The 13,672-nt window shown below is 46.7% G+C and overlaps 1 protein-coding gene across 1 annotated transcript; it reads right to left on the bottom strand.

Annotated features, from left to right (window-relative positions):
- Nucleotides 1–1,805: 1,805 nt before the first annotated feature.
- LOC131702706 (gap junction gamma-1 protein-like) lies at nucleotides 1,806–12,837 on the bottom strand. Its single transcript, XM_059004494.1, has 2 exons — nucleotides 12,526–12,837; nucleotides 1,806–3,106 (listed from the first exon to the last, which is right to left on the bottom strand). Exon 2 carries the CDS (start codon nucleotides 3,056–3,058, stop codon nucleotides 1,811–1,813), a length of 1,248 nt encoding a protein of 415 aa, XP_058860477.1. The 5' UTR covers nucleotides 3,059–3,106; nucleotides 12,526–12,837; the 3' UTR covers nucleotides 1,806–1,810.
- Between the last annotated feature and the right edge of the window lie 835 nt (nucleotides 12,838–13,672).

Raw genomic sequence — 13,672 nt, 5'->3', positions numbered from 1 at the left:
TTCTATTAGCTGCTCCTTATGAGACCTCAGCCTGAGAAAGTAGGCTACCTGAATTCACAGGTCAGCTGAGTTCTTTTAATAAAGGTTATTGCATACCCGTGCATGAGTGTATGAGCAGATGGCTTAAGTTTGGTTAAAGAAACGAGACTTCCTAAGAAGTCTCTTTAACAAGGCTTAAACGGGTGTTTTGAAGCTCCCCCTCCCACCTCTTACAATAAGACAGCCAAGGAACCAGACCTCCGAAACAGTAAATTCCAACGAGGACAGCATAGCTGGTATGTGCCGGCTGGTTACTGCTGACGTTTCAACACAGTGAACAGACCTCAATATCCAGCTGGGATGAAAATAAGACTGCTATTGCATAGCAGGTTCACCCACTCCAGGATTTTCAACAAGGATGATTAGCTTAGGTAATAAGGTGTGTCTTATTAAACTCACAGTAAAAGCAGGAACGGATCAAACCGCTGTGCAATGGGAGTTTTATTGCCATCCCTGTAGAAGGTCAATGACAGCGTTGACATTGATGAGTAGCATTTTCTATCTATTCTCTTTGATTGTATCTGCAGGTAAGGCACTTTGTGGGAAACAGCACTCACAGCCTTTTATTTCCCCAAACCCCTGCACCGAAAAACCTTGTTAGTAAGAATGTTTTTTTTTTTTTTTAACTAATGGAAATGATCAAAGTAAGGTACTGCGTGTACATATACAGTATGTACAAATATAGAACAATAATAATATCAGCAAAGTTTTCTTTTCCTTCAATATCCTCAAAGAAAAAAAAAACTTGCTAACTCATAAGTCATAGGGCTGATTTAACAAATAAACCAACAAACTAACTATAACGGTCCAGGTGCAGTGACTCTGTGTTGAGTCTTTATAAAGATCCAGGTGCAGTGACTCTGTGTTGAGTCCATATAAAGATCCAGGTGCAGTGACTCTGTGTTGAGTCTTTATAAAGATCCAGGTGCAGTGACTCTGTGTTGAGTCTTTATAAAGATCCAGGTGCAGTGACTCTGTTGAGTCTTTATAAAGATCCACGTGCAGTGACTCTGTGTTGAGTCTTTATAAAGATCCAGGTGCAGTGACTCTGTGTTGAGTCCATATAAAGATCCAGGTGCAGTGACTCTGTGTTGAGTCTTTATAAAGATCCAGGTGCAGTGACTCTGTTGAGTCTTTATAAAGATCCACGTGCAGTGACTCTGTGTTGAGTCTTTATAAAGATCCAGGAGCAGTGACTCTGTGTTGAGTCTTTATAAAGATCCAGGTGCAGTGACTCTGTGTTGAGTCCATATAAAGATCCAGGTGCAGTGACTCTGTGTTGAGTCTTTATAAAGATCCAGGTGCAGTGACTCTGTGTTGAGTCTTTATAAAGATCCACGTGCAGTGACTCTGTGTTGAGTCTTTATAAAGATCCAGGAGCAGTGACTCTGTGTTGAGTCTTTATAAAGATCCAGGAGCAGTGACTCTGTGTTGAGTCTTTGCAATGCAAACAGGGTCTAGGTCTCCAAACCTGTAGCTCTGCTGTCCTGCTCCCTGAAACACGGCCCCCGTCGAGAGGTAGAGACCACTGCCATCCCTGGGCAGGACTCCAAAGAGATTCAAAAAAGGCATTTACACATGTTAGAATCCAATAACTACTGGAGCTAGTTTCTCATCATTGCAACGCTAACCAGAGTTCCTTTTTATTCTCCTCCCCCTCTCCCCTCCCCCTCCCCAATTTTCTTTACCCAATCCCTGTCCCAAAAATGGAGAGATCCTTCTGTAAAACAAAAAAAAAAAAGAAATGAAAGAGTCTGCTCGTTCGCGGTCTCTAAATCCAAACAGAGGACTTCCCCTCCAGGGACTTGCTGCTGCTGGCTCCCCTCCTGCTGGAGCTGGGCTTGTGCTGCTTCTTCTTGTCCTTGGCTGCGCTGGAGATGTCCTGGTGCTGGTGGTGTGGGCTGTGGTGGTTCTGGGTGTAGGTCTGGATGGCAGCCTCCAGCCTGTGCTGAGCGGTGGGTTTCTCTCGCTGCTCCTCCTGCATGATGTAGGCATTGTTCTGCTTGCAGGCCATCTTGGTGTTGCTGAGGTCGGTGTAGGGGATCTGCTCCGGCTTCACCACGATGTTGCAGCCGGGAGGCCCGGAGGGGGTGTTCCAGGTCAAGGGGTAGGAGTAGGGGGCGCTGGCGGGGGCCCCGGGGGGCTGGGGGAGGTGGTACCCCTCCTCGGGGGGCTGGCGTTTGCTGCGCAGGACATCGTGAATGGTGCCCAAGCCCAGGTGCAGCATCTCCCACAGGTTGAGGACCAGGCAGAGCAGGGTGACGGCGTACATGATGAGCAGGAAGATGGTCTTCTCGGTGGGGCGCGAGATGAAGCAGTCCACCTTGTAGGGGCAGGGGCTGCGCTCGCACACGTAGGCGGGGGACACCTTGAAGCCGTACAGGGCGTACTGCCCCCCGAGGAAGCCCGCCTCCAGGGAGGTGCGTGCCAGCAGCTGCATCACGTAGATCTTCATCAGCCCGTCCTCTTTGATGCGCCGCCGCCCGTCGTGCCGCCCTGCCTTCTCCGGCGTGGTCCTGGTCAGCGCCGCGGCGCCGTTCCCCTCGCTGCGGCTCTCCAGCTCGGGCTCCTCGTAGATCATGGGGTCCTCCTCCTCGTTGTCCTCTTCGGTCTCCTCGATGCCGCGGTGCTGCTTCCTGCCCGCCCCAAACAGCTTGTGTCTCTGCTTCCTGTCGCAGCCGAAGCCTCCCTGCCGGCAGCCGCGCCCCTCCTCGCTGCGGGCGATCTTGTGCACGGCGTAGACCAGGTACATGACGGAGGGCGTGGCCACCAGGATGATCTGGAAGACCCAGAAGCGCACGTGGGAGAGCGAGGCAAAGGCATCGTAGCAGACGTTCTCGCAGCCCGGCTGGGCCGTGTTGCACACGAAATTGCTCTGCTCGTCGTAGTAGATGGACTCGCCGCCCACGACCGTCAGCACGATGCGGAACACGATGAGCACGGTCAGCCACAGCTTCCCCACGAAGGTGGAGTGGTTGTGGATCTCCTCAAGCAGCTGTGTCAGGAAGCCCCAGCTCATGGTGGTGCGAGATTACGGGGTGGGAGAAACAGACACACCCTCACGAACCTGGAAAACACAATTTCATTATTGATTAAACAATGAATGCTGCATCATACATATATATATATATATATCTCAATAAAATAAACAGACATGGCAAATCAGGGTATACTATGGTATATGCATAGTATAACCATGGGAAAAGTCAAACTGCAAAAATACTGTGGTAAACTTTTATAAGGGTTATTCAGTGTGGAAATTACATTGAAAAAGCTCAGAAACAAGATCTCCGCTGCAGAGTCCTCAGCCCAGCCCGTTGCAGGGGGTCACAACCCTGCTCCTGGAGGTACAGAGTCCTCAGCCCAGCTCGTTGCAGGGGGTCACAACCCTGCTCCTGGAGGTACAGAGTCCTTAGCCAAGCCCGTTGCAGGAGGTCACAACCCTGCTCCTGGTTTGTGCAGCCCTGTCTTATTGTATGTGCACCAGCCAGAAACTGCACACTTTGGACAGAAATGGCAAGATCTCTATGCGTGTGCGTGTGTGTGTCAGACCCTGCTCCCTGGTTCCCCCAGTGGCCTGCCTGCCTCTCTGCCAGTCTCTCTTCCTGCCTGCCTGCCTGCCTCTGCCTGCCTCTCTGCCCATCTCTCTCCCTGCCTGCCTCTCTGCCCATCTCTCTCTCTCCCTCCCTGCCTGCCTCTCTGTTCGTCTCTCTCCCTGCCTGCCTCTCCTCCACAGCAGGCTAATGGTCTGGAAGGAGCAGCTCTGTGTGCACTGAGGGGAGGCACTGTCAGTGTCTCTGTGTGCACTGAGGGGAGGCACTGTTCCCTCCAAGGACGGACGCTGCCGGGGCACCCTGCACCCACAAACCACCTTCCTGTAACTTAATCCTCCCGGAGCTATAGAGAAAACAAACAAGGGTTTCAATCCCTGGGACAGACTGCGATGGAAACGTGCCTCACTGTTTAGGGACACCTGCACGCCGCATGTACAGCAAGCCGGAGGTTGGGTCTCCTTTATTTAAAAACACAACAATCTAGAACTTATTTTATTTAAATGTCTATTGCTATGGTAAGGTATTGTAAAAGGCCAGCGAGGTTTGGTAAAGCATATTAAAAAATATGGCAAACCAGAGTAAACTACTACCATAGAAAAGCATGGGGGAAAACTGTAAAAATACAGTGCAAATATACACTGTGAACTTACAAGAGGAGCCTACCGTGTTTAACACATTGCATTACCGGCGGAAGCGTGTGCAGAGATGAACATGCTTTATGAATAAGAGACTAAAAATAACCACAGCATTGAAGCGCCGCTACAAAACGCACACGAGTCTAAGAGGTAAACATTATTATTATTATTTATTTCTTAGCAGACGCCCTTATCCAGGGCGACTTACAATGGTAAGCAAATACATTTCTAGTGTTACAGTACAAGTAATACAATAAGAGTAAGATAAATACATGCATATGGCCCGATGTTTTTATCCAGGCGGCGAGGCTGCCCATTCAAATCGTACAGAACGGTATAATGGCAGGCATTGCTCTGCACTGCTCGTGGAATCCTAATTAACCCCTGATTAACCCGTCCACTGGTGCAGAACAGGGAGAGCGGGGCAGAGGTCTCCGAGGTGCAGCGGCCAAGGGCACTGGCATGCTGGAAGAGACTCAGGACAGGAGGCACGGCTTTACACAGAGAGAGGGGAGAGAGAGCAGGAGGCACGGCTTTACACAGAGAGTGGAGAGAGAGCAGGAGGCACGGCTATACACAGAGAGTGGGGAGAGAGCAGGAGGCACGGCTTTACACAGAGAGTGGGGAGAGAGAGCAGGAGGCACGGCTATACACAGAGAGTGGAGAGAGCGAGCAGGAGGCACAGCTTTACACAGAGAGTGGAGAGAGAGCAGGAGGCACGGCTTTACACAGAGAGTGGGGAGAGAGAGCAGGAGGCACGGCTATACACAGAGAGTGGAGAGAGAGAGCAGGAGGCACGGCTTTACACAGAGAGTGGGGAGAGAGAGCAGGAGGCACGGCTATACACAGAGAGGGGAGAGAGAGCAGGAGGCACGGCTATACACAGAGAGTCGGGAGAGAGAGCAGGAGGCACGGCTATACACAGAGAGTGGGGAGAGAGAGCAGGAGGCACGGCTATACACAGAGAGTGGGGAGAGAGAGCAGGAGGCAGGGCTTTACACAGAGAGTGGGGAGAGAGAGCAGGAGGCACGGCTTTACACAGAGAGTGGAGAGAGAGCAGGAGGCACGGGTATACACAGAGAGTGGAGAGAGAGAGCAGGAGGCATGGCTATACACAGAGAGTGGGGAGAGAGAGCAGGAGGCACGGCTATACACAGAGAGTGGGGAGAGAGAGCAGGAGGCATGGCTTTACACAGAGAGTGGGGAGAGAGAGCAGGAGGCACGGCTATACACAGAGAGGGGAGAGAGAGCAGGAGGCACGGCTATACAGAGAGAATGGGGTGAGAGAGCAGGAGGCACGGCTATACACAGAGAGTGGGGAGAGAGAGCAGGAGGCATGGCTATACATATACAGCAAGGCTATGCGTTTAAAGAGTTGAAAAGGGTGAGGAGCTACACCTTTCTTTTTCTGTCCCCCTTAACTTTTCTATGGTGTCTGCAATCATTCCGAGTGTCTCTTATTCCAATTATTTAAACACTGTCATCTTTAATTTTGTTGGCAAGTCTGCGTTAAGGTGCTTGCTTTGACCTATATACATCATATGAACTATTCCTGTAACACAATCTATTTTACAGCTTAAAAATTAAAACCACATCCACAAGTACAAATTCTGTGAAAATCCGAGCCTGAAGCCGTTCCTGCGCCTCTGTGCCACGCCTGCAGCTTGCTGTCCTGGCAGGGAAGTCAGTGTGGTGAGAGGAACGCTAGACTGCCACTTGAAAAACCACGAGTCATCCCCACCAGAGGAGAACACAGCCCTGCTCTGAAAACAGTGTCACCTCTTCCACAGCGTTCCTCTGGGCTAAACTCACACTGCAATAGGGAGCATTCGGTCTAATAAAGGCACATAAACATCAGAATATATTGCAGTCAAAATGAATCAACCGGACCTCCCTCGGTTCACACTATGAGGGTAGGGTTGGAGGCTGTGTGGTCCAGTGGTTAAAGAAACGGGTTTGTAACCAGGAGGTCCCTGGTTCAAATCCCACCTCAGCCACTGACTCACTGTGTGACCCTGAGCAAGTCACTTCACCTCCTTGTGCTCCGTCTTTCGGGTGAGACGTAGTTGTAAGTGACTCTGCAGCTGATGCATAGTTCAGGGTTTGTGGGCATCCTAACCCACAGCGATCACAGCAATGAAGAGGCGCAGCAGGGCTAAAGCTTAACCCTTTGAGTAGTACGAACGTACCGGAACGTTCTGCAACTTTAAATTGAATTCCTGAGCCTACAAACCCCATGATCACATCATATTTTAAAACTAGGTTTCTGTAACACCTTTTATTGGTCTTTTGCGCCCTCTGCCAGATATTGACTGAATTACATATAATAAACCCAGTCACAAAAATGTCAACAGTGTTTGTAAACCGGCGAAAATCGCTCAGTGAGAAAGAAGTATTAGTAATAATACTGAATTCAGATTCTGATTTAAATACAATTCTTCCACTGAATCGGATGTCAGTGAAGACATAAGCGAAGAATATTTACCATCAACATCAAGTGACAGTGAAGGGGTGGCACCCATCTGTGTGTGTTGCTCCATGCTTCAAGGAGTCTCATCATTATTATTATTATTTGTTTATTTAGCAGACACCTTTATCCAAGGCGACTTACAGAGACTAGGGTGTGTGAACTATGCATCAGCTGCAGAGTCACTTACAACAACGTCTCACCCGAAAGACGGAGCAGAAGGAGGTTAAGTGACTTGCTCAGGGTCACACAGTGAGTCAGTGGCAGAGGTGGGATTTGAACCAGGGACCTCCTGGTTACAAGCCCTTTTCTTTAACCACTGGACCACACAGCCTCCACAGTATCATACACCAAAGCATTAGATACTCTCACTCCTGTAGGACCGGCAGTGCATTTTAGAACTCACTACTCAAAGGGTTAAACAGCTCCTGACTGGGAGAGGGTTTCAAGAGCTTGTGCTGAAACGGCTTTTCTGGCTCGCTTATCATGTGTGCCAGGCTGCTCAGCCCCACATGTGGAAACCAGATGTTTGAAATTTACATGATAAGGAATGACTACAGAGCGGCAGGGGGTGAGTGGGGGGCTTCGGGGTTTGGCAGCGGGGGTTGATAAATACAATGTTGGCTCCCGTTACTGAACATCCAGAGGATTTAAAAGGATTATTTTTTTGTTTTCTTTTGATCACTAAACTGTAAAACAAAAAGAAAAGCCTGGCACTCCGGAAACTGTCTTTAACAGAAAACGGCTCTAGAAAGAGTGCAAAGAAGAGCGACCAGAATTATCCCGGGTTTAAAAGGCATGTCGTATGCAGACAGGCTAAAAGAATTGAATCTATTCAGTCTTGAACAAAGAAGACTACGCGGCGATCTGATTCAAACATTCAAAACCCTAAAAGGTATAGACAATGTCGACCCGGGGGACTTTTTCGACCTGACAGGTCCTCCTCGTCTCCCATGGATCCGAGGGAATGTTCAGTATTTACCCAGGGCAGAGAAACAGTCACTACGCTGGCATTCCAATGTTTACAGTCAGGCAAAGCAATTCTACAAGAACAGTGCTGAGAGAGAGAGAGAGCGATAGAGAGAGATAGAAAGCGAGAAAGAGAGAGAGAGAGAGAGACAGAGAGATAGAGAAAGAGAGATAGATAAGAGTGAGAGAGCGAGCGAGCGAAAAACAGACAGACAGAGAGAGACAGACCAGACAGAGAGAGACACAGAGACAGAGAGCGAGAGCCAGACAGACAGACAGAGACAGACAGACAGAGAGAGACAGACAAAGAGAGAGGTAGGGAGAGACAGACAGACAGAGAGAGAAATATAGGGAGAGAGAGTGAGTGAGAGAGTGAGAGCGAGAAAAAGAAAGATAGGAAGAGAAAGAGTGAGAGACAGTACAGAAAGCATGCATCTGGTATTCTGTAACAATTCTCAGAGTGCACAGAAGTGCTTCAAACAATGCCTGTAGAGCTGAGCTCGGGCGATACCCAATACTGCTCAACCCTGAGAGACAAGTCGTGAGGTTCTGCTTACACCCGAGACGGAGCGACCCAAAATCATTCCAGTCCAGAGCTGTCAATAGCCAGGAGCAATCCGACACAGTGAGTCACCTTGTGAAAAAGATTGTGTGAGATTTCTGGACCAGTTTCAAATAAATACATAAAAAAAAAAAAAAATAAAAAAAATAATAATAATAATAATAATAATAATAATAATAATAATAATAATAATAATATGTTTTTATAAAAAAACACACTAGAAAGCTGATGATGAATAAAACATAATTGCAGAGGCTGTGTGGTCCAGTGGTTAAAGAAAAGGGCTTGTAACCAGGAGGTCCCTGGTTCAAATCCCACCTCAGCCACTGACTCACTGTGTGACCCTGAGCAAGTCACTTAACCTCCTTGTGCTCCGTCTTTCGGGTGAGACGTTGTTGTAAGTGACTCTGCAGCTGATGCATCGTTCACACACCCTAGTCTCTCTAAGTCGCCTTGGATAAAGGTGTCTGCTAAATAAACACATGCATGCATAAAAACAGTTTGGCAACAACGCAGCTCTGTTTCACTTAGAGCCAGCGATGCACAGGACTGCATCAGAGCGGTCTGTGGGGTTTGAGGTGTTCAATGCAAACCAATGCAAATATAGCAGCCATAGTGACCAGTGAACTGGACAATACCAACAACTTCACCGAGACAATGACACAACAGAATACAGCTGAGAGGACATTTCAAATCGGTGGATAGCCAATAAGCACCGGAAAACTGGAAATGGTTAATCAATTCACGTTGACTTTACCCTTTTACCATTAAAAAATAAAACCTACTACAAAAATAATAATCAATACATTTCCCAGTGCTGCTGGGCAATGTCCCGCCTTCCTGACTTGTATCTATCATTGATTCGTTCTGAATACTTTAAACCCACCCCAACTACTGAGTGACAGCACATTCCTACATTTCTATTGGAGACTCCGCTTGCGAGATTTAAAACGAGATTACAATCAGGATTATTATTATTCCCTGGATAAGGGCGACTTACAATTGTTACAAGATATCACATTATTTTTTTACACATTATTTTTTACATACAATTACCCATTTATACAGTTGGGTTTTTACTGGCGCAATCTAGGTAAAGTACCTTGCTCAAGGGTACAGCAGCAGCGTCCCCCACCTGGGATTGAACCCACGACCCTCCGGTCAAGAGTCCAGAGCCCTAACCACTACTCCACACTGCTGCCTCCAGGATGGGGGCTTGTTAGCGGGATTTAAAACTGTATTACAGTTAAGACAGGGAGGAATTAAAAAAAGAATTGAGCGAAATGTACAAAAATGCCTCCAGACAAAACCCCCAGAAGAATGTGCCGTGACCAGAGGGATTTCACTGTGGAAGACAGCAAAGGAAAGAAGGGACAGCTTCAGTGTCCAGGACTGTCCAGTTACTAGACATATTTTGAAACAAAAAAAACGCTCAAGCATTTTGGAATGTAACCGAACACTATATCAAAAACGAAAGCCCCGAAAAAAAAAAAAAACGATTTACATAAAACTCGAAAACAGCTAAAAATAAACACAGAAAAATACAATTAATAAAAACAGAAAACAAAAGTCCTGGTCATATTGCAGCAGTAAACATTAAGAAGTCTGTAAGGAATGGTACAGATTTCTGAGATGTGATGTGCTGGAACTGTGCCAGCAGATTTCCTTACTGCTTTGAGCAACGCCTGCAAAAACAGAACGCCACTGGATTGAACTTGTGCGGGGAAAGACCATCTTTAGGGTTAAAATAATGCATTGTGAATTGTCTAAAAAAAAAAAAAAAATGATAACAGAAATCATTTGAATGCTTTCTCTGCTTTTTCAGGACCTCCTTTGAAGTGACTGGACAGACACACCCACTCACACTCCCGGACAGACGGACACACCCTGACAGACAGACAAGCACTCCCACACAGACAGACAGAAACACGCACGCACTCCCACACAGACACACAGACAAGCACTCCCACACAGACAGACAGACACACAGACAAGCACTCCCACACAGACAGACACACAGACAAGCACTCCCACACAGACAGACAGACACACAGACAAGCACTCCCACACAGACACACAGACAAGCACTCCCACACAGACAGACAGACACACAGACAAGCACTCCCACACAGACAGACAGACACACAGACAAGCACTCCCACACAGACACACAGACAAGCACTCCCACACAGACAGACAGACACACAGACAAGCACTCCCACACAGACAGACAGACAAGCACTCCCACACAGACAGACAGACACACAGACAAGCACTCCCACACAGACACACAGACAAGCACTCCCACACAGACAGACAGACACACAGACAAGCACTCCCACACAGACAGACAGACAAGCACTCCCACACAGACAGACAGACAAGCACTCCCACACAGACACACAGACAAGCACTCCCACACAGACAGACAGACACACAGACAAGCACTCCCACACAGACAGACAGACAAGCACTCCCACACAGACAGACACACAGACAAGCACTCCCACACAGACAGACACACAGACAAGCACTCCCACACAGACAGACACACAGACAAGCACTCCCACACAGACAGACAGACACACAGACAAGCACTCCCACACAGACACACAGACAAGCACTCCCACACAGACAGACACACAGACAAGCACTCCCACACAGACAGACACACAGACAAGCACTCCCACACAGACAGACAGACACACACACACACTCCCTCACAGACAGACAGACACACACACACACTCCCACACAGACAGACAGACACACACACACACTCCCACACAGACACAGGCGCTTAAGAGCGAATGAGACTGAGGTTTTGAAACAGAAGTGCATCCGTTTGCAAAATAACATGTTTAAGGGCACAGGTACCCTTTATTTGTTTGTTGCGATTGAGTTTTATCTTTTAAATAAATGTTTATCTTATTGTATTTACATTATTTCTCATATATGTGTCTAAAATAAGAACTGTCCCAATTATTACATCTAATTGTAAAGCGTATATTATCATTATTATTATTTATTTCTTAGCAGACGCCCTTATCCAGGACGACTTACAATTGTTACAAGATATCACATTATTTTTACATACAATTCCCCATTTATACAGTTGGGTTTTTACTAGAGCAATCTAGGTAAAGTACCTTGCTCAAGGGTACAGCAGCAGTGTCCCCTACCAGGGATTGAACCCACGACCCTCCGGTCAAGAGTCCAGCGCCCTCCACACTACCCTTGTGCAAGAGGGCTGCACATGTGCCCTATTATAACCGTAACTGGTTAATCTCAGAGGGTTGAGTCCTCTGCCTGGCTCTCTTTTTGCACGCAACACCTGGCACATCCCCGCACCTGCACCGCAATCAGAGGCTCGGGGCTGGGCTGGGCTGGGCTGGGCTGGGCTGGGCTGGGCTGGGCTGGGCTGGGCTTCATCATCACCACTAGACCGCACGTCTTTATATTAATGCTGGACTCAAACGCTCTGAACCCGGCTAGGCTCCTCGTGAATCCAGAGTAAGCGGAGTTGTAAGAATGGAGAGCTTTGTTCGTTAAACTCGGCGCGGCTGCAATAAAAGCTGCAGATCCTCTTCTCTCAGTTGCTGCTGCAGTTGCACGGGAAATACAGCAGCCAGCACGTCCAGGTTTCTTTTTACCAAATTTGCACAGAGCACATGTATTAAACTATACCGCACATTGCAACTCACTCGTTAATACAGGCTACCTCGTGCGCTCATATTTGCATGAACTTGCTCCGCGCCGTTAATAATTTGGCGCCATTTAAATGGAACGGGTCTAGATTCGAACCCTCGAGGAGGAAGGGAGGATAAAACTGAAGACAGAGTCACAAATAAACAAACACAGAATCATACACACGTTAATTACAGGGTTAGCGACTTCGGGATGAAAACGTTAAACGAAACAAATACGACCGGCTTGCCTTATTTGACTTGTGTTTATATATATTTCAGATGGACTGCTCAGTGTAAACATCGCTAAAAATAATTTAAAAAAAAACAAACCGAAACGAATTATGTTTTTAATCAATTGGTCTTGTTTTCATTGCATCGCTTGATCGAGTTTGTCTGGGGCTGTCAAACTAATTTGGTTTTGTTCCTTGCATAACACTAGCAAGCGCGCTAAAGAAAATACAGGAGTTGTCGTAATGGTTCTGCAAGGCGAATCGTTTACAGTTATATTTCACAAACCCTTAAAAATGCACTCAGATGCATTCCGGCGGCGGTATTTGCATTATTTAATGTTTATGTAGCCGCATTCCCCATGAAAAATGTACTTACTCACACTCCAGCAACTGTCTTGCAATCTGCACTCCAGCAATCTGCCTCTTCGGTCCCGTTTCCGTTTATAAGATCCGTTGTTTTCTTCCAATTTTATAAAACCTGAAACACAAAACCGTATATTTTCTTCTCTCGGTGAATCACTACGACTTGTTTTTCGTATTTATCCTCATTCCGTTTCTCTTCCAGCTCCTAACAGCAACCAGCACAGCAGACGCAAATTGTCAATTTACAATACAACGGTCCCGAGCAAATCCACTCGCTGCGCGACTCTTTCGAAATGCCTCACAGCGTATAATTAATAACACAGACGCAACAGAAAAATAATTTCTTTTTAAAAATATCCGTTCCAAAAACAGACAGATTACTTAATCATATCCCTCCAAAAAGATGTTTGAAACAAAAAAACAAAACACACACAGCATTCTGGGAACTCTCATTTCGTTGCCCAGGCTTTCAAAAAACTATTTATTTTTTTGTTTACGTCTCCATGAATTTTTTCTTCGGCAATCCCTCTTTCTTTTCAGTCCCAGATTAATACTGAGCGTCATTTTCATCACTGCACTTATTTAGCAGTTTATTTTTTAATCATTTTATTTCTTAGCAGACACCCTTTTATCCAGGGTAACTTGTAATTGTTACAAGATATCACATTATTTTTACATACAATTACCCATTTATACAGTTGGGCTTTAATTGGAGCAATCTAGCAAAGTACTTTGCTCAAGATTGAACCCACAACCCTCTAGTCAGGAGTCCAGAGCCCTAACCACTACTCCACACTGCTGCCCTCTGTGCATTTGTAGTGCTCAAACGGTTGTGTTTAATAGTGTACTGTTTACCTGCACATTTAATAATACAGTTGTACCATACTAATTTATAGAAAGATTTTTCTTTTATTTTCATAGTTTACGTCCAAAAAATATTTTAAAATTGCTTTACTAAATTATCATCATTTATTTCTTAGCAGACGCCCTTATCCCGGGCGACTTACAATTGTTACAAGATATCACATTATTTTTACATACAATTACCCATTTATACAGTTCGGTTTTTACTGGAGCAATCTAGGTAAAGTACCTTGCTCAAGGGTACAGCAGCAGTGTCCCCCACTGGGGATTGAACCCACGACCCTCCAGTCAAGAATCCAG

This window comes from Acipenser ruthenus, chromosome 30 (genome assembly GCF_902713425.1).
Source record: "Acipenser ruthenus chromosome 30, fAciRut3.2 maternal haplotype, whole genome shotgun sequence".
In the NCBI taxonomy this organism is placed as follows: Eukaryota; Metazoa; Chordata; class Actinopteri; order Acipenseriformes; family Acipenseridae; genus Acipenser; species Acipenser ruthenus.
The sequence above is the reverse complement of the archived record's forward strand: the minus strand, read 5'-3'. Positions and strand labels throughout refer to the sequence as shown.